The 25,659-nt window shown below is 46.4% G+C and overlaps 1 protein-coding gene across 3 annotated transcripts in view; it reads right to left on the bottom strand.

Moving 5' to 3' along the window:
• Positions 1–12,882, bottom strand: part of ZEB2 (zinc finger E-box binding homeobox 2) — a 116,706-nt gene extending 103,824 nt beyond the window's left edge. For 2 of the 3 annotated variants that reach the window (XM_074910700.1, XM_074910702.1), the window contains exons 1-2: positions 12,441–12,882; positions 9,447–9,584 (exon numbers count right to left, since the gene is read on the bottom strand). In XM_074910700.1, coding sequence (XP_074766801.1) covers positions 9,447–9,519 — 73 coding nt within the window. In that variant the 5' untranslated portion in view covers positions 9,520–9,584; positions 12,441–12,882. The remainder of the gene's footprint in view (positions 1–9,446; positions 9,585–12,440) is intronic. The other variant, XM_074910701.1, reaches the window with a different exon arrangement.
• Positions 12,883–25,659: the final 12,777 nt, after the last annotated feature.

Genomic DNA, 25,659 nt, shown 5'->3' with positions numbered 1-25,659 from the left:
AGTATTCAAAAACGCATTTTAAGCCTTCCTTTGATTTCAAAAGGAATACTGCATGCTTGGTCATTCATACAAATAACATAAAGCGTAATTATGGGATGATTTGGCAGATGACATTCCTGCCAAACGACGCTCCATGCCAGATCCTGTAATGCTATGGCTGCTGTCCTGGTGCTTGAGCGCACAGCACCCTTGTGTAAGGTGGGAGTAACGGGGTGTGTGCAGTGTCGAGGTGTTTTAAATCTATTTGGGGAGGCAAACGCAAGAGCGACGACCACACCGTGTTAAAACCCCCCAGTTAGAAACTGCTGTATCACTTGGAAGGGAAGTGGATCCGCACTATCAAATCTCCAGGAGGCTGTGACAAAGGGAGCTTGCAGCTTGACACACGGGTAACAACATAGCAAACACCTTTAATTCTGTCATGTCTCATACCCTTTGCTTTCTCACACATTTGTGGCTGCTCTAACATTGACACCTACACTTTTAAAAAAAAAAAAAAAAAAAAAAAGACAAAAAAACCCCAACCCTCGACAACAAAAATCCCCAAATGAAGCAATCTTACTCAAGCTAAAAAAAGAAACACCTGTAAAGTTATTCTTATGCCCAGCAAAAATAACTAACTTAACAACTTCTCCTTCTAAAGGCTCAGAAAAGAGCAGGAAGCAGCTTTCTCGCCCCCAAAAAAAGTTCGCTTTGGGGAATGTGAAGCCCCCAGAAAGCTGATGCTTTCCTTCAAACCCCCGGAGCCCGGAGTTGACGGGGAGCCACTCGTCCAGGTTTGCCGGCGTAACTTCTCAGCTATTTTGCTTTCTGGAGTGCGAATCCTAAATTGACCTTTCCTCTCCTCGCAGTGCTTGCGAGCTTTCCTAGAGAGGTTTTGGGCTACGATATATACGTGGGGGGCAGCTATAGTGTATATATAGATAACCCCTAACCGATGGAGGAGGCTTTCGTGGCGATGCCTCAGAGATCTTCCCAACCCTGTATCCGATGGATTGACTCCGAAAGAGTCAACTGCCACCAAGGAATAGATGTGTCAGGTTGAGCGGCTGCTGTGGCTTCAGCAGTGCCACCTCCTTGCCTGCACACACACACACACGCACCCCAAGCCCCCCCCCCCCCCCCCCCTCCCCAGGCCCGGTACCTGCAGGGCCAGCTAGGCAAGGCCTTGGAGAGCACAAGGAGTTAAAGCTCTTTCCAGCTTTTACTGGGTAGGTTAATATCACAGCTGCTTGGTAAAGCATTATCCAGCACCTCACTTAACAAAAGCCTGCTTTTGCAAACAGACTCCTACTTTTCCCCAAGTGTCCAAAGGTGTTTACTGAAGTAAATCTGCCTAAATCCTCCATTGCTTGGGTCATGGGGGTGGTTAGGAGGGTGGAAGGTGTAGAGATAATCTCTTTTTGTAAATTCTGTAAATCTTCTGGGAAAAAATCAGGAATCTGTGTCACATGCTTCTGTTCAACTGGTAACATCTCGGTTAGTGTGCTCCTTATGAGTGAAATCTGCCATAGCAGCTACAGGAAAATAAGACATCCCTCCCGCTCCTCATTGTTCAAACTGTTCTTCCCTCTCGAAGTTGCTTTAGCACGTTTAATCTATTTGCTGATGGGGGGAAGAAAAAAAGAAAAAACAACACAAAAAAACACAAAACCTGTTAGGATCTTAAAAGTGGTTTCTCAAAAAAAAAAAAAAAAAAATGACAGTTTGGTCGGCAGGAGATAGTGTAGTTGAAAACTTGTCACTTGAGATTTCTGCACTACCCCGGTTATTCCAACACCAGCAACTGCATATTACTTTTTACATGTTGCAAATAGAGGCAAACAACACGGGAAATTTTGACAGCTCTGCCTGAAAGGGCTTAAATACTTCTCAGTAAGCAGGATCCAGTTATAAATAAACCTTCTCTTGGTGAGAAAAAAGTGGCTACGACCAAAGACCTCACCATTTCTTTTTTTTAAAAAAAAAAACAAAAAACAAAAACCTGTCTGATTAAAAGCACAGAAGAGCTTCTGAAGAGCAAACAAACAGGCAAATCTGGGGTGGGGGGGGACCCGTGGAGGGGACACACACACAGCCGGAATATGTACATGAACGTGACTACGAAACCCCACGAGGGAGCCCAGCTAGAGAAACTTCCCCAAATCTCGCCTTCCTCCTCCTCCTCCTCCTCCTCCGTGTGCATTTGCTGGTGCCGCTGAGGATTTGCTGAGTTGCTGCTTTTCCCCCGTTGGGTCGGGGTAGCCCGGGCCGGTCGCCAGCCCAGGGGGACCCCCCCTTCCCCTTCGCCACCACCTCGGCCGAGCTGTCCCCAACCCTCAGCACCGCCACCGCCGGGGCGCAGAAACACCCGGCCCGACCCTTCCAAAAAAAAAAAAAAAAAAAAAAAATTATATTTAAATGAGGGAAAGGGCGATTTTTCACCGCTAATCTGCTCACCGGTGGTGGCCAAGCCTGCCTCACCCCCAGCCACCCCCGCTCCCCAAGGTCACGGTGAGTAAACAATAATAGTAATTAAAACAAAATAATAGGCAGCAGTCAAGAGCTGAGAGTACACACACCTGACCCTAACTATAACAGACTTCTCAGAGTAGAATTTGATCCCTCTCTGACACTTTCTACCTCAAGTGTTAGAGCGAGTGGCCATGAATAGTACAGGCATGCCATCTTGTAACACTATCTGCCTGTCAGAGGAGCCAAGGCTGGGTAGAGCAGGATCTATATAAGGCTTGTAACTAGGGGAAGCCCAACAAACAGCTACAAACACCTAAGTTATTTTACTCAGCCTCCACCCTTCTGCTTTTTTCCCCCTTCTTCTCACTCTCTTTTTTTTTTTTTTTTTTTTTTTTCTTTTCATCTTGGCTTTCTGTTGCAGAATGCAAATGTAGCCTGCCGGCGGTGAATGGGCTGAATTGTGATTAAGAAGAAGAAGAGCTCCTTTCTTTGTTCTCCCCTCAGGGGATGTTTACTGGGAGAGACACAGCGGATCAGATATGAAAGGCATTCAGGTCAGCATTGATGTGAGCGAAAGTGAAATCATACCTAAGGCATTCAAAAGACCGCCGTGTCAGGGGTTCAGCTAACGGTGCATCTACTGTGTCTTCCCTGTTAGGCACAAAAAAAAAAAAAAAAAAAAAAGAAAAAAAAAAGAAAAAAATTCTCTCCACAAACAGGCATTTTTAAAAAATTACAACAAAAATTATAGAGAGGGGGAGAAGAAAAAAAAAAAAGTTTTCCCTCGCTTCGCCTCCTGAGCAGAAGCTACAGGACTTGGTGCTCTTTTCCCTTATGGATCACGGATGGAACAGGTCAACTTGTATTAATTGTAGCTGTTGGGATCAGCATCATTTTTAGGGGGAAAAGATCTAGTCTGAAACGTGAACCGTTATTTTTAGGCATACCTATACGTACCGGCTCCATGTCTACACAACACGAGCACACATAGGTGCGTACGCACGTATACACTTATCTCTCCAGAGGAGTTTCAATAAGCTGCGTGGCTTATTTATTCTGATACAAAACGCGAGCACTCGTTTCTTGCCTCCCTCAGAAGCAACTTCAGTGATAAAGGCCACTGTGGCGTATCAAACCAGCACAGCACACCTTAAAAAGTAATCTTTTATTGACTTGGGAACTCCTAGAACCACTTTGCTGAAAGCTCGCAGGGCAAGAGGACGGTAACCGCAGGCGTAAGAAGTTGGTACGCAGCTATTTAAGTTAAACTGCTTCAAGAAAAAGTCTAGGCATTGTCGGTTTTGTCATTAAAAATGCTTGATGAAGGAATATTTGTATCTTTTTTTTTTAAAAAAAAAAAAAAAGTTTATACTTCTCACAGCCTAGATATTCTCTCAATAGACTTTCCAAGTGTTTAGCTGACGCTGTTGGCATAAACAGAGATGTGTAAATATATAGGGGAAAATTCACATATTACAGTTAAGCATGCAAAGAGTTAGGAGGCGGCTGCATTTACAGGGGCTGAAATGAAAATGAAAACGACAAATCATTTTAAAAAAAGCCTAAAAAAATTAAGGGACGGGACTGGGTGTCGTGTGCAGCAACCATCCCCACTATGATGAATTTGTTTCCACCTTCAGAACCTTAGTTAAAATATATTGTTTGCCTAATGCTCACATCTGCTTTAATGGTGACGTTTAATTCTGAAATATTTTCAACTAGTGTTTCTGCATCACAGATTTCTCTCCTTTTTCTCTATACTCTAAAAAGACAACTAAAGAGCAATCAAAAAGGTGTCTGACTTGGCCATTCAGACAATTGCACCCTTGTGGGAATGCTGGAATGAATGGTACAGTGGACACCCCAGCACTATTGACGTTATAAACATGTAAATGAAACACATTAGGGCAGACAATCAATTGTCTGTGAGCACTGCAAACCTGCACTCCCTTTCTATGTGACAGGCACAAAATAGTGTCTACCTTGGGAAGCCATGGGCTTGGAGAAAAAAAGGACAAAGAGTTCTCTTTCACAGAGGAGAAAATGCACCTTAAAAGCACTGGGATAATGCAGATGCCAAAAACTGTTGTAAGGCGAAGAATTTCCTATTTCTTGGAATGAATGTGGGGCTGCTGTAAAAGAATCAACACCCTTCTTTCCACTCTAAAGGGAGACACACATTTTTCTTGGGGAATATTACCAGCCTGTCCTGAGAGCTTACATCTCAGTCTTCCGTATATTTTCCCTACCTTGGGCAGTTGACTATGTATAATTATCGATAATTAACTTGTAATGGTTTCCTTATTTTTTTTTTCCCCTCCCTTTTCAAACATGGCTTTTCCAGCATATATTTTCTCACAGCAATTAGAAATTCCCCCCAAAAGTTTCCTGGCGAAGCCTGTGCGATAAGCAAAAGCCACTAAGTACCGAATGGTCACAAATATCAGTCAGTAAATCAGGCACTAATCTCCAAATTCGCTGGGTTTCTCGAAACTCGGAATAAAATAAATTGATCAGTCTTGACACAGAAAACAACCTCCTCTGCTCCATGTCACAGCTCGGTCTGGCCATGAATCTGCACCGAGAAAATGTAGCCAGATAATCATTACGCCCTGGTCGCCTGCATTTAGCGCGTTAATTTTTAATACCTCTCTCCAGGTGCTTTTCTGGAGGTGGCACACTTGTCTCCCTGCCCAGTACCCAACTCCCGGCGGAATCTCCTCGCAACGATTCCCACCCCTGCAGAGGTCCCCGGGAACAGGAGCGCTCCCAGATGCCCGCTCTGCCTTGTGCCACCTGAATTTCACAAAAAGCAGCTTTCCTCCTCACACCCGAGCCCCAGTCTAGCTACCTCCAAACTTCTCCAGGCAGGGAAGACAAGCCTCACTTCCCACTCACTAAAGGCAGCAGGCAGGCGCTTTTTTTTTTTTTTCTTTTTTCTTTTTTTCTCTTTTTCAAGTGGGAAGTGAAGGAGGTTTTTCCCCCTTCCCCAGCATCCCCGAAAGGAGGGTGGGTGGGTATCTTTTTGGGAAAGGCTCTGAGCAAGTATAATCGTGTCTGCTTGTTTGGTCTGTGCTCTCCCTCGGATCAGACGCCCTCAAAGCATTGAACTTTCTCCCTTTTCTTTACAACTGGAAGCGAGATGGCAAAGGAATCAAAGAGAGCTGTTTACTGAAACTTTGGGGTAAATTAGATCCAACTTTCCTCCCTCCCCCCTTCCTCTCCTTCTTGGGGATTTTAATTTTATTTTTATTTTTGAGGGAGGGGGAGAGGAAAGGCAGTGGGAAAAAAAAAAAAAAAAAAAAAAAAAAAACCAACTCCAACCAACCACCCAACAAACGCCAAACCACAACAAGGAGGAGAGAGGCGGCTCATCTCCCGAGACACGGCCGGGCAGGGCACAGGCCGGCCGAGCAGCGCTGCCTGCCCGGCCCCGGGGCTCCGCACCGCTCCGCACCGCTCCGCGCCGCTCCGCACCCCGGCTCTGCGGCCGCCAGCGCCGCCCCCGCCTCCGCGGGGCGCCCGTGCGGAAAGAGGGGCTCTCCGCTGCCCTCTCCTCCTCCTCCTCCTCCTCTTCCTCCCTCCTCCTCCTCCTCCTCCTCCTCTTCCTCCTCTGCCGCGACTTCTCTCCCGAGTGAAAGTGCCGCGCAGCGAGTCAGGCGCTGGGATCATCTGACTGAACTTCCCGCAGCTCCTCCGCGCTGCTGGGCGGCCGCTCCGCGCACCTCCCCACCCCCCCACCCCCCCGCCGGGGTTCTCTCCTTCCCCTCCTGCCCCCCCTCCTGCCCCTCCCCGCTCCCGGGGGGCTCACCCCTCATTGATTTCCATATCGCCTCTCTCAGCCATCCCCCCCCCCCCCCGCTCCCTCCCCGCCCCGGCGCACACCTCTCCTTCACTCCAGCAGCTCTGATCAACCCCGTTATCTTGGAAAATCCCGAGCTTTCCTCTTTTCCACCCTGTTTAGCTCCGCCGTAATTTTATCCAGTAATTTTATCTAATCCCGAGCCTTGCCCATCCTCGCACACACGCAGAGACGCGCACACAGGCGTGGAGCCCACTGAGGCATTAGTTGGATTATTCTGTTTTGTCCCTGTCTGTAATTTCTATGTGATTTCACTCACACTCCCCCAGCTTCCTTGATGACCATCTATTTTTCTTTTTCTCTCTCTCTCTTTTTTTTTTTTTTTTTTTTTTAAAATTATTTTGGTTCTGCTGCGTTTCTAAGGAATTTCTGTCTGATTTCGATAAGCATCACCGTTTCTGGCGTTATCAGCAAAGACACAAGCTCAGAAGTGACATCTTTTCCACGAATCCAGGAAAGAAGAAAAATCCACTCAGTCCAGATAAATCCTGGGCAATTCCCAACGGGAAAGGCATTGGATACGTGCTTGTCGAGAAAGAGAAAATGAAAAAAAAAACCACCACCAAACCCTAACCAAACCCACCCTCACTCATCTACCTGCTTCTCAGAACCAGGACATATCTCACTCAGAAATGAATGAAAGAAACAAATTACAGAGCACAAAGAGGAAAGAGTGGACAGACAGAAAATCGAGAATTATTTTTTTCTCCCCTGTCTTGGCCAGAGCAAGACCCTGAAGGGAGAAGTTAGACCTTTGCGTAAGCAGCGCGCGCACACTTGGAATGAAGTTTGCAGGATCTTTAAGTGGTTACCTTAAAAATCGCAATTAAACTTTCGCCTCCCAAGTGTGGTGGCTTTCCCAAGTTAGTGCAGTTCCGTGAAAACCCACTTTTGCATGGGAGCAACAAGAATAATCTCTGCCACCCCGGTCCAAACGTGGTCCCAAAGACTTGGCTGCAACACCAGGGCGTAGAGGCTGCGGTCCTGGTGTCCTGGGCAAGCAGAGGCATCCAGCTTTTAATTTTTTTTTTTTTTTTTTCTGGGGTGGGGGGAGAAGTGGGTGTTTTTTGCGACTCAAACCGTGTTGAGAAAATACTAAACACGTAGACGCATCCCTCATCGCAGAGCATGTGACGGGTTTAACACGCTAAACTAATAATCTTGTATGAAAAAGGCAGGAGGCTGAAGAAGAAGAATAAAACCCCCTCAAACACTCAGAATATTCTTTACTGCAAAAGAGCACTTCTGGATGCGTTGCTTTAAATCTCATTCTCTTTTTCTCTCAAAAATGACTGTTTAACATAAGAAAAAAGGCTACTTGACACAAAGCTTTTGTTATCCAGTTGATCAGCAACGTGCTTTAGATACTTGTAAGGGGAAAAAAGCCCCACAACAGACATTGATTTTAGAAAATCAATAACCAACATTTAATAAAAAGAACAGAGGAAACACAAGAGAGGAGAGGGAAACATTACGTGTAATTTTAATGTCTACTAAATTACCCGGAGATGAGGGGAAGGGGAGGTCTCCTCTGTGAGGACCACCTTAAATAATGACAGACACAAGAGTAAAGGGTGGTGGTGGAGGGGGAGAGACTTTAAAAAAAGATAACAAGGAACGGATCCTTGGGAAGCTGCTCGGAATATATTATTTTAGTTGGGGTTTTTTTTGTAATACTAAGCCAAGCAAATAGATCAAAGACAACACAAAGGGAAAAGCCAGTGTAACATAACGAACAGTTTCTGACTAAAATTCCTCTATCACTCCCCCATATGGCTCGACGCCTCCACCACAACAAGAAAAAGACACACACACACACACTCACACACACACACACACACACTCACAACCTAGAGAGAGGGAAGGGGAGGGGGGGGGCAGGATCATTTGTTTCTAATCAACATTCTCTTGTCTTTGTGATTTCTTTTTTTGTTGTTATTGTTGTCGTCCTCCCCCCCCCCTCCCTCCCTCCTTCCTTCACCCCCCCCCCCCCAACTCCCCCACCTCCACCTCTCCACTTAAATGAAGTAGCTGAGCTATAAGCGCATGGGTTCAGGTTCACACAAATAATCTTCCTTCCTCCGGCTCCTCGAGAGGAAAGTTGTTGAAAGTGGGGCCGGGATGGCCATGCGAGGGGCTGCGGGTGGGGAGGGGGAGGCTGGCGTGGGGGAGAGACTATCAGCCCGGGGAGAAAGGAAGAAACTAAGGGAGGGACGGAGAGAGACGGAGAAAGAGAGACCCACAGCAGAGAAAGCTGCCAAATGTGAAATCAGCCCCCCAGCACCGCGTCCCACTGAGCCCCGGCCCTCCGCGCCCGGCGGAGGGGGCAACTATGGACAATCGGGCACCAAACTCATTAGTATTATTAATTATTAGGGAGGAGGAAGTTTCATTTTCGAGTCCCTAACAATAAAAAAAAAAAAAAAAAAAAAAAAAAGAAAAAGAGAGAGAGTCGCTAACTCGGTGCCAGCCTGCCTCGGGGTTCTCACGCTGCCGTTTTTTGTTTTTTTTTTTTTTTTGGTTGGGTGTTTTTTTTTTTTTTTTCCCAGGGCCGCCCGCCCGGCTCCGCGCCGCTCCGCGCCTCCCACCGCCCATCTCCGCGCCTCTCCGCTCCCCGAGCCCTGACATGGCCCGAACCCCCCCCCCCCCCCCCAGCAAAACGGCTGCCGAACCGGGCCACCTCCTCCCCCCCCCCTCCCCACACCCCCCTCCCCTCCCCGCGCTCCGCCGCCGGCGGGGCAGCCGCCCTCCCGCTCCGCGCCCGCGCAACAAACTTTGGGGCGGCGGCGCTGCTACTCCCCCCCCCAACACGCACCCCCCCTCAGCCTCTACCCCCCCTCCCTCCCCGCACTCTCTAATTCCTCCCCCCTTCCTTCAAACCCCAAACACTCCACCGGCGCCCCGCGGCCGCGCAACCCCCCGCGGGCGGCCAGTCCCGGCCGGACACCGTGTCCCGATCCCCGCGTCCTCCCCCACCTCCCCGCTCCCTTCCCCGTCCTGCCGCCGGCTTCTTTCTCCCCCCCCATCCCCTCCCCAACACCCCCCCCCCCACACACACACCTCCCCGCCTCTCCGCGGCGGAACCGGCCGGAAAAAAAAGTTTTCTGGGGGGGTGCGGGGGGCAGCTTACCGTTTTTCCTCCGGGGGTTGGCTTGTTTTCGCCTCTTACACCTGGGGCCATCCGCCATGATCTGCTGCTTCATTGATAAGAGTGGATCAGATGGCAGTTCGCATGGGCTCGGCTCCCTGATTCAGCAGCACGCAGGCTCTATGTAACGACCAAACACAGCAACAATGTGGGCATCGGGATATCCCATTTAAACGCAGGGCGCCAACGGGGACCCGCCTTGGCACCCCAAAAAGAGCCCATCCACGCACAAGCCGAGCTCGGCCGGACCCGGGGGAGGTGGGACGCAGGCGGAGCGGGCTCCCCCCTCGCTCCCCAGCCGGGTTGATTTCTTCTTTTCTTTTCTTTCTTTTTCTTTCTCTCTCTCTTTTTTTTTTTTTTTTTTCTTTCTCTATCTATTTATTTAATTAATTTTTTTTCCCTTTTTAATCCGCGCCGTGCGTGTGTGTGTGTGTGTGCCTGCGTGTGCGTGTCCCTCTCTCCCTGTGCGTGTGTGCGCGCGTGTGTGTGTGTGTGTGTGTGTGTGTTGCACCAGCAAAGCAGATCAGAGAGAGACAAGAATTACATCTCAAATGAGTCATAACTCATGACCGTATGAGGGAATGCACAGCTTTTACAGTAGGCTGTTTGACTCGATGCTAGGCGGACCGTTTCCTCCGAAAAGTACTTTAATTTGACATGAGAACTTCTTTTCACACGAAATCCTTAGTCTCCTCTCCTTCTTCTCCTGCCTTTAGTTCTTTTCTTTTTTTTTTTTTTTTTTTTTTTTTTAATTTCAACCACCACCACCCCCTCAAAGTGCACTCCGGCAAAGTGATAAGAGGAGAGGGAAACATGGCTCTCCCCTGTCCTTTTGGGGTAAAGCACAGCACGGAGACCTCCCCCTCCCCCTAACAACGAGGAGTGTAATTATAAACCTCTGTCACCTTTTTAGTCAGTTTGACAATATTCAGGGTTTCCCCTGCCCCTTAGTTAAACAAAGCTACGGAGTGTCATTTTTTTTTTTTTTTTCCTTCCCAGAAAAGAAACAGAAATCAAAACTACCGCTGTCAGAGTTTTCAGGCTTTCAGTTGGGTTTTTGGTTTGGTGTCTTTTTTTTTGTTGTGTTGTTTGGGTTGTTGGTTTTGTTGTGTTGTTTTGGCTTTTTTTTTTTTTTTTTTTCCTTAAAACTTGTAAACTTTTGGACATACTGTGTGTGCCTGTGTGCTCGGGCTGGGCAGGAGGCTCCATCTGTCAAAGGGAGAGGGCAGGAGCCTTTGCTTTGCTGCAGGAACGCTCCTGAAACTCAGTCCACCTCGAAGAAGATGCTGTAGCTTTAAAGATGCTTTGACTTGAGGATTAGTTTAAACAGGGGGCTATAAAAGATGTAACAGATGCAAACTGTAAAACAAGGGCAATTAACCCTTGCTCTCCTGAGCAGGATCCCCCCTCGCCTTCGCATCTATTGTCTTCTCCTGCACTGGGAGTTTTACACAAATCCTGAAAAATTATTACCTGCCTCAACAATTTCAAGATTTTCTTTTGCAGCAAAGTGGTTTTTATTATTATTATTATTAATTATTTTTATTTTTTCTTCCCCCTTTCCCTCGTGTCTTTTTACTTTGCTGGAGCTTCACACCAAGACTGAGCACTGAGGTGTGTTGCTGTTAGGTCTGCTTATTCTGCCTGAACTCTCTTCTCAGACGTTTGCGGTTATAAAACCTGCTTGGCTAAAAATAAAATAAAATACAGTAATAACCTCCCAGCAGGTAAGGGGATGGGAATATTGAGAGAGTGTGTGCGGGGTCAGCGTGTTTGCTCACACTCCTCTGCTTGGGACTCCGCCTGGGCAGGGTGAATTGGTGGCTCTGTGGCTGTGGATGTATGTGGCTGAGGAAGGAAGAGGCTGAGAAATGTGCTAGAAACTTTAGTATTTGCCAGTTATTCCCGCTCCTGGAGTGGGCAATGGTGGCATCACCGCGGCAGATCTGCCAGGAGATGTAGCGGAGAGGGGAGGACAGGAACCGAGGCAAGCCGGGACCCTCCGCCTGCCTCGGCAAATTGGCGTTTTAATGCAAAACGACCAATGGTGAATTGTTTTAAACGCGTTTCATTACCTTCCCTGCTCTTCAGCCTCCCACAAAAAAGTTGTCAATAATTTTAAACCTGCAGATCCCGAGAACACTTTTCTTCCCAGAGGACGGGCTAGCTTTTAAATATATATATATATATATATATATTTATATTTTTTTTTTCTTTTTGGTAAACGACTTTTAAGTTCCAGTCAGTACTTTCACTTCTTGCTTTAGGATCCCAGAAGCTAAGGTGTTACTTCACCCAGCTTCACAAAATAAAATAAAGAAATGAAACTAACTAAACAGACAAAACAGCAAACTTTCTGTTTGGGGAAACACATCCTTTACCGGGGAGCCCTGCTCAGGGCTGGGGCTCCAGCGGTGCCCGGCCGGGCTGGCTCTGCAGGCTCAGGGCGTGCAAAGCATTAACAGGTACCTGCAAACTTTCCGAGCTAAGATGTGAAACCTGAAATAAAAAGAGCAGGAGGTGGGGAGGGGGGGTGGTGGTGGTGGTTTGGGATTTTTTTTTTTTTTTTTTTTTTTTTTTTGCAGGAGGACCAAGTCCCTTCCTAGCACTAAAACTTTTGCTGCTGCATTGTAAAAGGTACCTCCGGTACCTGGTTGACAGGTAAGGGGAGCAGGGGTGGGGGTGGCACAGCCCCGAGCGCCCCGAAACTGCTCGCCCCTTCCCGGAGCGGTACCGAAGTGACTTCAGGTTTCGGTAAAAAAAAATAAAAAAATAAAAAAATAAAAGGAGGTTTTTCGCCCCAAGTATAAACAAGCCAGAAAGAAGTCAACACGCTTAAAAAATATATATATATATATAAAAGACTATCGAAATTAAATAAGCCCGCTAGTGCGTGAGGTGGTGTGAGAAAAAGAAGCGGAGGGGGAAAAAAAAAAAAAAAAAAAGGGAGAAAATGGAATTAAATTCCGAACCTACCTGCGAAGTCTTGTTTGTAGTTTTGGCCAGAAATGGTGAGAAGAAAAAGCATGAAGAAGCCGCGAAGTGGAGGAGAAAAGGTGAAGGGAGATGCAGCTCCTGGAGAAATTGTAAAAAGCCTTGCAAAGAGTTGTCGGAAGGACCGTTATTCCTGCTGGGCAGGTTAGGACTGATCTCTTTCTGCCACTCCAGGAAACACAAACCTGGGGACGGACTGACGTGTTACGCCTCTTCTAATGACATTTTTTTCTTTTTCTTTTCTGTAGGAGCGAGAGGAGAGACCCTGCAACACACGCCACCTATCTTTGTGGGGAGGGATAATTGAAGAGCACCAAACGTGAGCATCATGTGGAAACGTGATCGCCAAGTTTCTCTCTGGGAAAGGATCTGGGATAGATTATACCTTGAAGTCTCCGCGAACGCTTTAGCGGCAGAAATGCAATTCCACCTCCTCCCGCCCGCCCCCCGCCCCGCGCCCGCCCCCCGCCCCGCCGCTCCGCTCCGCGCCTCTCCGCGCCGCTCCGCGCCCCGCCGCCTTCACCCCCGCCGCGGCGCCCCGCGGAAACTCACCGCGCCCCGGCACCGCATCCCACACACCCCCCCTCTGGGGTTGGGGGGGGGGGGGTATTTGCATCCCCTGCCCCTCCGCTACAACCCTGCCACCCCCCCGTCCCCAACCTCCCGCGGCTGCATCCCCCCCCCCACCCAGCCGCATCCCTGCCCCCCCGCCTGCATCCTCTCCCCTCCTACCCCCCCAGGGTGCGCGTCTTGCCCCCCCCCGCCGCATCCCCTTCCCTCCCCCAGGCGGGATCCCCCGCCCCCAGGCGAGATCTGTGCCGGACCCCCCCCCCATTCTCCATCAGCAGGATCCCGCCGGATCCCCTGCCCCCAGGCTGGATCCCTGCCGGTGTGTGTGTGTCCCCCCCTCTCCATCCCCGGGCGGGATCCCTGCGCCCCCCCCGCCCTCTCCGGCGGGGTCCCCCCCCTCGCTCGCCCGCGGGGGGCCGCATCCTGCGCCCCGTCCCGGTGCCCAGCCCCTCTCGGAGCTCTCGCCTCTTGCGGAGGGGAAAACTTACCCTAACAAAATGCCTAGAAACTAAACTCTGCTCGGGCACTGCAAACAAGCTCCTGACTGACTCCTGCTCGTTTTGGTGCTGTTTTATTTTTATCCTTAACGCGTTTCTTTTGGGGCTTTTTTTTTTTTTTTCTTTTTTTCTTTTTTTTCTTCTCCCCCTTTCATTTCACCACTCGTCCAGGTTATTTGAATAGTCAGCTAAATCTGATGAGAAGAAAAAAAAAAAAAAACACAAAAAAAACCCAAACTAAAAACGTGCTGAGATCTTACAGTCTATCTGTTTTGTTCACAGATATGGATCAGGGGTGAGATGGGCTCTTCCTGCCTCTGCTCTCCCTTGGAAGTAGCTGGATGGGCAGAGAGACAGCTCGGACGAGTAACGCGTGGGACTGAACTTCAGGGAGGTTACAACTTTTTCACCTTTTTCAAGTATTAAAATTAAAATAAAATTACATATAGAAAAAAAAAAAAAGGAAAAAAAAAAAAAAAAAAGAGAAACCCAGACTCCACCTTTGCACTGAAGGGATTGGTTATGCAAATATGGAAGGGGTTTCCTGGCAAATACAGCTTTCTACTGTATGGTTAATTAAATCATCACTCAAAAGCCTTCCAATGTGACGCTTCTGTCGTAATCCAATCAGGTTACGTAGGTCCTAAACAAGAAAGATATTTTCCACATCTGGAAGTCAGCAATTTAGCAAGTACTGCACATTATTAACCAATTCAGAGCCCACTTCCCAGGGGGATTTTTTTTTTTTTTTTTTTTTTGAAGTTTAAGTGTTCTTAACCAATGCTCTGCTGGTTTGTTAATCAAAAAGCTGGTTTACGCTGCACGTAATTGAGAAGTAATATCGAAGTAAGTAAAGGCAGCCCGAGCTGGGGATGCTGAGCGAAGGCGTTTATCTGCAAAAGGGGGCTGACACGGCTGAGCCTCGATCCGCTCATGTCCAACTCCCAGCACAACCCGCAGCCGTTTCTTCCTCTAAAAGAGCTCGAAATAATCTCAGGGCAAAGATACACTTCACATCTTGCCTCCTCGTACGGTCCTTTCCGAAGGTAAACGCGGGGCTGCCCAAAGGGCTGTGTTAAAGAGCTGCGAAACAGTTTCCCTCCTTTGACAAGAGTTAAATCTATTACAGCGCTTTTTTTTTTTTTTTTTTTTTCTTCTTTTTCCCCTCTCCCCCTCCTGAAGAAAACTGAAACAAACGGAGCACTGATCCGACACTATACTTTTACTTACATTAAGCTAAGATAAACTGCTCTTGAACTGTGCATTGACTGTGTGCCTAAAGCAAGAACTGGAATGCGAGCTATAGGCACCAGCGATCGCACTCCTGATCAGAAACACCTCTCTGGTGATTAAACATCTCAAAGGAAGGAAGAGGGACCCCCCCAGACCCCCCTCCCCAATGTGTCTTTGCAGCCCAGCAGAGCCACTGAGATTATTTTTTTTTTAAATTTAATTTTTTTTTTTTTTTTTTTGTCATCTGGCTCGGGGAAGCTGCCCTGCCAGCTCGCCGGGGGATGCAGGGCAGCGCATCAGGGCGCGGAGGGGGGGGTGGGTAGCTCCGGGACAGGGCGCAGCGGCGCGGAAAGGGGGGGGGGGGGGAACCTCAGGCCTCCCGCTTGTGGGGGGGTATCGGGGAAATAAGCACCAAAACCCACCCCCACCACACACCTTGAGTGTCCCCCTGTCCAAGCCCGGGCGCGGCAGGCGGAGGAGGGGGGGAATGGGGGGGGCGGGCAGTCTGCGCGCTGCCTGCGCGCTGCCTGCGCGGGGTGCCCGCGGGGCCCGGCCAGCCGGGCTTCTCCGGGAGGAGGGTGAGCCAGGGCTGCCAGCCACGGAGAGGCTTAAAGCAAATCTGCCTGCAGACCTGGCGGGCTGCTGCTGCTGAAATCCCTAATTATGCAAATGTGGGAACAAGGTTCTCTACTTTTCCCATTATTATTTTTATTTAGAATTTTTTTTTTTTTTCTTTTCCCCCTGGTACGAGTTAGCTTGGCTTTACGAAAAGTTTTGTCCCCGCTACTCGCTAAATTTCCTTGCAGGATGCATGACTTGTCCATGCCTAAATATACCTGTGTACGCAGAGAGATATCACACATACACACACACACACACAAAGTGATGATATCTTAATGAAATATATAGCACAGAGCAAATATCCTGAAACCAGATTCAAGTATTATTAATTTGAATTAGATCCTCTCAGATCCAGAAGACACTGCCTATAAATCAAGGGCAGTCTGGCAATTCCTTAAAGAGCTAAACTGAATTTAGATGCATATGATAAAAAGAAAGAAAAAGAAAAAAGTGAATGCTAATTACTGACTCGCTCCATTTCCAGTCACCCACGTTTTACAGGAGAAAAAGGAAGAAACAAAAACCAACCAACAAGTTCCCAAAATAAATTAATCCCGTTACAAATGCTTTACATATTGTTCTTACATTTCCAGATTACAAAACGAGAGGATGAACCGGAGATTAAGAGAAGCTGCAGCCTAACCTGCAGTAGGCAGGAGTGCCGTCGATGTGATATCGTTAAAATAGATATCTGCAGCTACACTAAAAAAAAAAACCAAACCCTCAGACCGTGTGATGATGCTCAAGGGCTTTAAGGAACATGTTGGCATTGTCAGATAATCCCTATTCATAATTTTGCAGACTGTTCTTTCAGCCCTCAATCTCACAGTTTCTCCAGCTCTGAAGTGCCTCAGCAGGGCTTGCATCGGAGCGATAAACCCGCTCTGATCTTCGCAGGAGTGGCATCGCACCCAACCTTATTAGATGGTAGTTTAACGTGGTACGTGGGGGTGCTTTTTTGTTTGTGTTTTTTTTTTTTCCTTTTTTTTTTTTTTTTTTAATTTTTGGACACCGGACATAAAACATTTAGCAATCAGCTAAACCCTTCTGAGATGGAATTGAACCTTAATCCAGGCGATGATTTCCTGCCCGGCTCTGAACTAATAACGGGCGTGCAGCTTCTTTAGGAGATGGAAATAATGACAGCCTATAGATCCTGCCTTTATTGGGGTGGTGCTGGCAGCCCGGCTCCCAGCCCCTTCATGGCCGGCATCCCCACGCAGAGCCTATGCTTCGCTCTATTTTAAACTTTTACAAATATAATTCCCCCCACCCCATCAGTTTAAAAACAAACAGACCTAAAATATCTTCACAAACCTCTCCTTGCGTAAAGCACCCGGTGCTGGGGCTTGGAGATGGTTTTATGGTCGGTTCTCTGGGTGCAGGTTTTCCCTCTTTCCCTCAAGTTTTCCTACGTGGAAATGCAGAGAGGTGAGATGGGGGCAGCCGGGTGGTTCTGACGTAAACCTACCCCAGCGGTGCCAGGGGGGATGCTGGCTGCCTCCTCCTCCTCACTGGGTTTCCCTTTGTCCACAAAAACCCCTCGTGGTGGAGATAAACCCCATGGAGATAACCCCATGTCCCCCCCATCCCTTTGTGGGGCTGTAGGGCCAGTCAGGGGCAAACTCTGCTGCCAGGGGCTCATTACCTTGAGAAAGGGGCTGTGCAGGGAGAGAACCCCCCCCGAGACCCCCCCAGGTACACGGGTGTGATGGGCAGGGGAGAGGACCTGCCCCCACGGGGGGCTGCAGGGCACAGGGCCTGGAGGACCTGGGCCTCCTGCCATGGTGGCTTTGTGGGGACCTGGTGACACGGGCTGGTGGGATGATTCATGGCCTTATTTATTTCGGTGTGTTTGCTTTTTCCCCGGCGCAGGATGAGTAACGGAGAGCGCGTTTTCTTGCCCGTGTAGAAGGAGGAAAATCGGGGGGATAACAGCAGAGATGCTTCAGCTGATAGGCTTCGACTAATACATTTTAGAGGCTGGTGGAGACAGAGGTTTAGCACCTCTAAAAAACACGTTATCTGCTCTGAGGCTTTCACTTCGGATCCTTCGGTATTTTGCTCTCCAATATTTTCCCCAAAGTGTGGAACCTTTCCTGCGTTAGGGATTAAACTTCCCTGTGTAGGGGACCCAGACAAGATGTGCCCACTTGCAGCTGAGCCTGGGGAGAGCATCCTTCCCCCCAGCCCTTCCCTGCCAGGACAGTGCCTGCTGCAAGATCGGGGCTCCCCGTGGCTGCTGGCTGCTTCTCATGCACAGATCTCTGGGGTGCAGAAGCTGCCCTTGCCTTGAAAAAAATGGGGAGGCTGCAAAAAAAAAACCCCTAACCTCAAACCAATCCTCCCCCCCCCCCCCAAAAAAAAAAAGCCAGCGGGGGATTATTTTCTGCAGTCACCTGTGGTGGTAGAAGGTAAAACAGTCTGGAGTAATTTTTCTGAGTGGGGAAAGTCCCATGTGGCCCCAAGATGCTGCTGGATACTTTTGCTCGATACAGGTGTCCCTAAAAACTAAGATTTGGAGAGCAAAGTCTTTTTTTTTTTTTTTTTTTTTCCATTTCCACATGGAGGAGATGAAGAAAGGGTCAGGGAAGGACTCTCCCCCCACCCGCTGATGAGGTATTTGGGAAGAAACCTTTTGAATCAACATTCCCAAAGTTTTCAAGTTCCTCTGCGGAAAACCCATGTAGGGATAGGATACGAGCCAAAAGCAAGGGAAAAGATTGTCTGGCTTTAATTTATCTATCCCTGGGCATTTCTAAAAAGCAGATCCCACTGTAATATTTAATCTCGTGCGAGTTCCCTGCACGTTAAAAGTGAATCTCCCTCGTATGTTTTTTTTAATTTTGTTATTTTTAAAGATGCTTGTGACGGCCTAGAGCTGCCCGGCTCCTGCCCACAACGTCCGTCTGTCTGTCTGTGGTAGGAGAAGAGCATCCCCAGGACCCAAACCTGCTTCCCACGCTGAGCGGAGGAGCGAGCAGCTCTGGCAGGTCAGTGGGCGAGCATCCTCCATCCGCTGTCCCGCATCATGAGCTGTAGAGGCTTTTCCTTCTCTTCTGGGATCGACGCTGAAGTTCGGACACATTTCTTGGCTCAGTTGGCAGTGATTAAAATTCACTGCTCACTTTTGTTTATAGTTGGTTGTTTACTTTGTTGAATTTTTAAAAACTTGTTAGAATGCAATTGAACACACATTCAACAGTATTTAGGCTTGAAAAATAAAGATGCATTAGAAAGATGCCTATTATGCTTCAGAATTATTAATTGACGTTTTTATGATGAATAATTAATCATTTGAATAATTTTCGTATCTCTGATCTGAACACATATTTGCATATCTAATGTCTGATTTTAAATGTGGTTTCTTTAGTTGCATTCTCCCAGGACAAAGACATGAAGTAAGTAACATCCTAATGCAAAACTTTTTTTTTTTTTTTTTTTCTTTGCAGTTGTGAAAGTATGTTTATTGAAATGTAAGCTTCTATCTAGTTACGAAGCTGTTAATAATCTATGCATGGCATATAGGCATTAATAAGACTGTGGATCTTCTCGATATGAGCACATTTAGGCCTCAGTGGGACAGGGGTAAGGTCTCCTGCAATACATGCACGTTATTTAAAACTGCGTGGGGTTAAACTAGGAGACCATAAAGAAATATCTGAGACACGCAGTGTTCCCTTCTTGTTTATATGACATTTAGTGAAAAGACCAAATGTTGTTTCCATTTGAGGTGTTTAAAACATCAAGAACTTTTGATATAAATTTTAACTGTGTCCTCCCAGTGAGACAACATCAGTATTTTCTCATTATATTTTAATATGCCTAATATCATAGCCCTCAGGACCCCCCTGGCTCATAGCTGGTGGCGATAAAGGAACAACATAAGCTGCAGACCGGTTTATAAGCTGGTCAGCAAATCGGTGCAAGTGATGGTGCTTGTTGTGCAACCCTGCTCGGCGTTGGGTTGGTGTGAGCTCAGCTCAGCGATATGGGGAACAGAAAGGAGGAAGGGGCAGCTGGACAAAACCATAACCCGAAAGGTATAAAAAAAATTTAAAATAAAACAATTAAAGGACTAGCATCTGCTTCACTGCCTCTGACCACTGGTTAATTATAATAATACTATCCGACTGGGACCCTTGCTTATGCAAGGTCTGAATTTGGTTTATTAACAAATGAAGGTTTTCAAGAATTTTTATTTAGTGGCACATTTAAACATATAGGAGGCCCAAATATTCTGAGTATAGGCTGTTGGCTCCTTGTTGTCATACTGAGAAACCAGGGCAATAAGCGCTCTAGAAATACCTTAAATGGATGCAGTGTTATTTATGTTCAGCAAATTAAAGAAATTACACCAAAATGGGGGCACAATTACACGATAGTGTTTAAATTTGCTTAGTGCCACTTGCATAACGGAGATAGTACCATGTAAAATTAAACGAAAAACTTTTAATGTCTTTTTTTTTTTTTTTTCCTCCACACTGGGTGGTGAAAAATACACTCAAAAGGTACTTTTTTTTTTTTTTTTTAATGGTGGACATATACTATATAGACTATGGTAATCTAGTGGGCAATATCTGACAGACAGATACTGTATAAAGAAACTGTGAAATGTGGTTCTCAGAACAGGCTGAAGTTATATTGAATAGGATGTTTAGCAGTTGCATATGCTCAGTGATAACAGATTTTTTTTTTTTTATTTTTTTTTTTCCTAGAGGGGGGGGTTGAATTTGTAATAACGAGAGTGGTAAACTTGAGCAACACTTGTGGCACAGAAGGCCCAGCTCCGAGCCCGGTGCCCAGACCTGCCATCGCTTTGGCCATCAGGGTGGTGGCAACAGCAGCAAGCTCTCTGCAAAAAAGACGAGGCGGGAATTGGGATTAAACCTCTGCTTTTTGGTTCTAAAAGCAAAAGGGAAAGCAGTCATCCCTGACATGCACCCCGTGCTTCTTTGCAGAGATGCCTTTTGGGGTGGGGGTCCCCCCCTTGCTGTCAGCAGCTGGAGCAGCAGCAGTGCTGGGGTGAAAGAGCTGAGAACATCAGCCAAAGCCCCCGAATGTTGTTGTGTCTTCATGAGGCCGATGGACAATTTTGTGGTAGATTTTTGAACATGGAAAATGGAGATTTTTTTTTTTTTGGACTTTGCTTTAACCAGGCTGAATAGTGAATATAAATTATATAATTGCAGAGTAGCCCCCGTTCTACCTACCTAGGACTAGATCAAATCTACTTTTTCCCGGCTTTCTTAGCATTTCACTATTTTCCCCACTGACTACTGATTAAGCTAATAGAGGTGAAATTACCAGCAGAGAATCTGGGTACAAAGCTGACATTTTGATGACCATCTAAAAGTTTCAGAGTCGATCGATTGCCCCAATTATTTCTTATCACCGCCCCGGGGAAAACATTTTCTTCTCTCTGTGACTTCAGGAGATTATATTTTAAAATCTACAGAAACACAAGGGTTACAAAGACATTTAGAAAAGCCCAAATGATTTGAAACAATTAGATACTGCAGCATAGTTTTCAAAGGGATTCCATGTGTACAGAATTGCCCAATATCTGGAAAATTGCTGCTGTTCTGCGAGTGGCTGTTGACTGTGTTAGATACCAAGAGAAGCAGAGGCACACATCCCGCCGACTGTTGCACACCTAAATTCCTGATTTACCCACGGACTGGCAGACATCCCCTTCGTCAGGGGTGGCATCAGACTTGCCAGTTCTTCTGTTTGCTTCCCTCTGACTATCGGCGTCATCTCCAGCTCATCTGTGGATGGAGCCTTGGCCAACTGGCCCTTTTCCAAGCCCAAATCTTTGACTCTGGGTTATTAGAGCTGTCAAAAACAGGAGAGCAATTTTTTTTTCTTTGCCATGAAAGTTTTCTCCAGGTTCTCACTCCCTCCCCGATTTACGTTTTAAAAATGTTTCTTGGGAAACTTCCTGACACCTCTCTGGGTCATTTGCTCTGTGGCATTTCAGGTCAGCGTCACATTAAAAGTACCCACATTTGAAGAAGTCATTTCCCCGTATGGATGGTGTTAGATCTATGTACACTCTTACCAATGCTTCTTACTGTATCGCTTAAAACTTGCTCCAGGCAGCATCTAAACTATTTTAAAACCTTACCATCCTTTTTTAACACACATCAGCTATCCTGCTTCAAATCTCTGACAAGGATGTGAAAACCGCAGTGTCAGAACAACTGCTGCTCTCTTCTTGGATTCTGACAAGCAACCTTCAACCTGAAATCCTCTATAAAAATGGCTATTTTTATCTTTTTCTTTTTAAAAAAAAAAAAATTCAGAAGTGACTATATTGACTGTATTCCTTTCCCCTGATCTGACAGGTTGGAAATGGGTGCAAAAAATTCATGAAGCAGAATATGTCAATGCTGTTTGGTCTTCACTCAGTGGGTCCACCTGTCAGTGGGTCCACCTGCCAATGGGCCTACCACAACGCGGTTACAGATGGGTGTGATTTCCTAAATTCTGGGCTAGGGAGGAGGCAAAATGGTCTCTGGAATAATCTTGGCAGCCTGGGCAGGGTTGCTGTGAGCACGGATGCCCTTGGCTCCCAGGAGTCAAAAGTTGGGTCCCCGTCTCCTGTGCTATAATTTGACTGAGCCATGTCCCCACAAGTAAAGACATTTGGATGGATTCAGCCCACTGCACATATTAGGAGAGTGATATTTATTATTTGCCCTTTAATTTTACATGTGGCATGGGCAGCAGATGCCACTGAAGCCAGCAGAGATGTGAACAGGCCTACCATGCTCCCCAGAAGATATGAAGATAAAGAGGGGCAGAAAATGGGATGTTACAACCACTGTACTCGGTGCTGGGGTGGCTGGTCCTGGGCAGCGAGTTTGGATTTGATGGCAGTCATCCTGATGGCATCCTCCTTCAGGGTTCAGGGCAGTGAAGTCGATCCTGGATGACTTCATAACTGACCTATATCAACGGCTTTGCTGGGGTGGCTCCTTATGTGCAAAACCCCTTTCTCTAGGGGAAGAGCAGAAGTGGTGGAGCCCAGGCAAAAGAAAGCAAACCTAACCACAGGACAGCCTTGGATATCTGCTGCTGGGGCAGGTGAGTGCTTGGGTTGGCTCCTCTGCCACCACCCACCCACCGGCTGTGCCTGGCAGCGGTGTCTTTGCCTATGCCAAAGCCTGCCTGGTGGTGGCTATCGGTGGATAGAAGCTCTCGGTGAGGTCTGTGTTCAGAATTTCTGGGGTAGCCTTTTGGAGGTAAGAATCAAGGTGTGAAGAGCCACACCTGATATTTGGTGTTGGCAAGTGGACGCGGTTAGAGGTGGGAGCAGTGGAGAAAGCGGAGCTCAGCTACACACAAGGAAGGCAAACTCTCCCTTGTGCCTGGTGGTGATCGGGGAGAAATATAGAGCAGAGGCTGAAAACAGTGCAAATATTTGTTCTCATTGTCAGATGTTTCCATAAAATCAGTTGTTACTGAATCACTGCTGAAGTTACTGAGCATTTAAATAAGCAGAGAGTGAGAAAAGCTAAGTCTAATTATATGTTTCATGCCATTTACAGAGGTTTCCAGGGGATTTTCTTTTAATAAAAGTGCAGTGCATCACAAAGAATAAATCCTGCAATTTTGTTATTTACAAATCAGCTGCTTCTGCCTCAAACTGACAGACTTATCCTCCATCTTACACCCTTCTTCCCACCCCAAAATGCACCCAGTACACTGACATTTCTACCAATACCCTTCAAGTGTCTACATATTATTTTATGCTCCTTAAGTCGGTAAGCAAATGGATCAGGAGAAAATAATCACAAAGGCATAAAAAATATTCTTAAAGAGAGATACAGAGGAAAAACCCACAGTGTTGCAAAACAGGCAACCTAGATGTTTTCCACATGAAGAGAACAAGTGCCTTTTACATCCCTGCCCACCAATTCCTGAAGATTTCAAATCGGAAGCCCTGGCTGGAGATATGATGTAATCAATTAGTTAAAATGATTTACTAACATAAAATAGAAAACCTTTTTCATGATTAATTTTTATCCCCTTCACATTTTTTTTTCACCGCCACAACTGCTCTGCCCCTTTCTGACTCCAGATTATTTAGCAGTTGACTTTTGCATTCGGAGCGTTGCATATCAATCCCCAGGACCAAAACATGCCACTAATCTTTCCTCTGCTACGTAATCTATCGATGCAGCACCTAACCCTGCAGCCCTCATCTGTGCTTCAGAGAGGAGCGAGTCATACTGAATCAGGCCCATAACTTGTTCCTTGTTGAGGCTACCCTCCACTTAGAGATGAAGAAAAAAATGAGAAAACCAAGAGGCCGCATTCGTTCTTGTCCGGCTTGGCTGCTGTCATGATACAAGAGCACGCCGACTGCTTTGGTAATTAAAATGCTACATGCAAAGGACACCAGAAAAAACAAAGGAATGAAAATAAGATGGTTTTTCTCAAGTGTAAACATACCATGCATGCATCACACAGGCTACTCATGTTTTACAGAGGTCTTACTACAGCCCTGCGATTCCAGGCTGGGCCTCTTTCCTGAGCAGACACCGTCCGTTGAGCCAAATTGTATGATTGTTTTGTGATATGGATATACATGGACTGGGGGCTAAATTAAGGACATTAAACTCGATTTCCTTAAGACGTGAGCCAGATTTTAATATTGCAGCTGTCCAGAGGTGAAAGGGTAATGAGGACATGAGGAATTCCTGGACGGGAAAGGGACACTTGGCCCAACAAGTCTGTCCCCCTTCAAGTTTATTACAACACACCTCCCCGTGTTGTAGATATATCCTCCAGCCTTGTCTGCCTGTATAAACATGTCTGACTATCTCTTCTGTTCATTAATACTTCGGTTCACTCGGTGGTTTTATTTGACTTAATGCCTACTATTGTGTGAATCGGATAGCTCTACAGGAATTTACTGTTTATTCTTAGAGCTTTCGTTTTTAATTGGCATAATATTTTATTTTTTTTTCTTTTAAACTCACCAGATACAACCGCTACTTCAGTTTTCACCCTAATTATGAAACTGGTAATATTTAGGTCTTTTTTAGAAAGGATTAGGCTCAGCCTTCATTTATATCAAGCATCTTTAACAGCCAGAAACAGCGATTGCTTCATATCTTATTCCTATTTGAGTCACTAGAGTTCTTCTCTGGAAAAGGTGATCAAAACTGGAATTATTGGAGAAAATCTATCGCGTTCCTTGTGCGATAACAGTTCTTTTGATTTGTAGGCTATCCTTTGCTGGAGTGTCCATATCACACTTTATTTATACTGAACTGGCATTGATTCAAAACTGATGTTTGACAGATTCAGTACAGTTTTTAAGGTGGAGCAGGACATTTGGTAGTCAAGTATCAACTTATAATGATCTCCTAAAGCCAAGAAAGAGCTTTGAAGGCTGGCAGGAGGAAAAATGCTCCCAAGATATCAGTAACATTATAAAGATTTCTATCTGCTAACTGGTCTTCATTTATTAAAAACTATCTCTCTTTAAATTTTCTGCTAGCAAAGTTGAAGTGAATTAGCATACAGATGCTTCCTCAGAATGCCGACATTTTAAAAAACCTGTGTTTTTCCCTTCCTCTGAGGCAACTCAAAGGAGAATGTCATTAGAGATCTGAACACAAACACGGGGAAAGAAACACGAGTCACAAATAAACCTACGTGATTTTGAAATTTCAAAGACTGATAGGCTGGTGAAACGAAAATACTCTGGGTGAAGTATAAAGTGGGAAGCAGGCAAAAGCAGATTGCTGTGATGCAAGATCAAGAAAAGACTCTTAAATTTGTTGTTTAAGTGCGTTGAAATCCCAGAAGACCAACACATTTACAATTATTTCTGATATATTTAGCTACTCTCTCTTGTTTGGGGAGGCAACTTGCTTTTACGATGAATAGAAAGTTGGTTGTTTTGTTTTCTTTTGGGTTTTTTTATATATTTTTAAAGATTTTCCCCTGAAAAAAAAAGAGGCTCAGCTAGCAGAGATTGTTTAGAGGAAGAAATTCTTCACCCTGTTGAGAAACGCTGAGGATTTATTCAGGAACTAAGATGGCAGTGCTGCATGGACAGGGGACTTTGAGAAACTTGGAAACAGAAGAAAAATAAGAAATCTCTTGGTTTCAGGCAGGTGAAGAAACAGCTATGACAGAGAGGAAAATATAAGCGCGTAGCCGGTGAAAAAACCAATCCGTATACAGTATCTAAGAGACACAGAAAACTTCATGTTTATATCCAGAATCTGCAATGATTAAGAAAACCCTGTAAGAGT

The sequence above is a fragment of the Athene noctua genome, chromosome 7 (assembly GCF_965140245.1).
Source record: "Athene noctua chromosome 7, bAthNoc1.hap1.1, whole genome shotgun sequence".
Lineage (NCBI taxonomy): Eukaryota > Metazoa > Chordata > Aves > Strigiformes > Strigidae > Athene > Athene noctua.
Note: the sequence above shows the minus strand (reverse complement) of the source record. Positions and strands in the feature narration are given on the sequence as shown.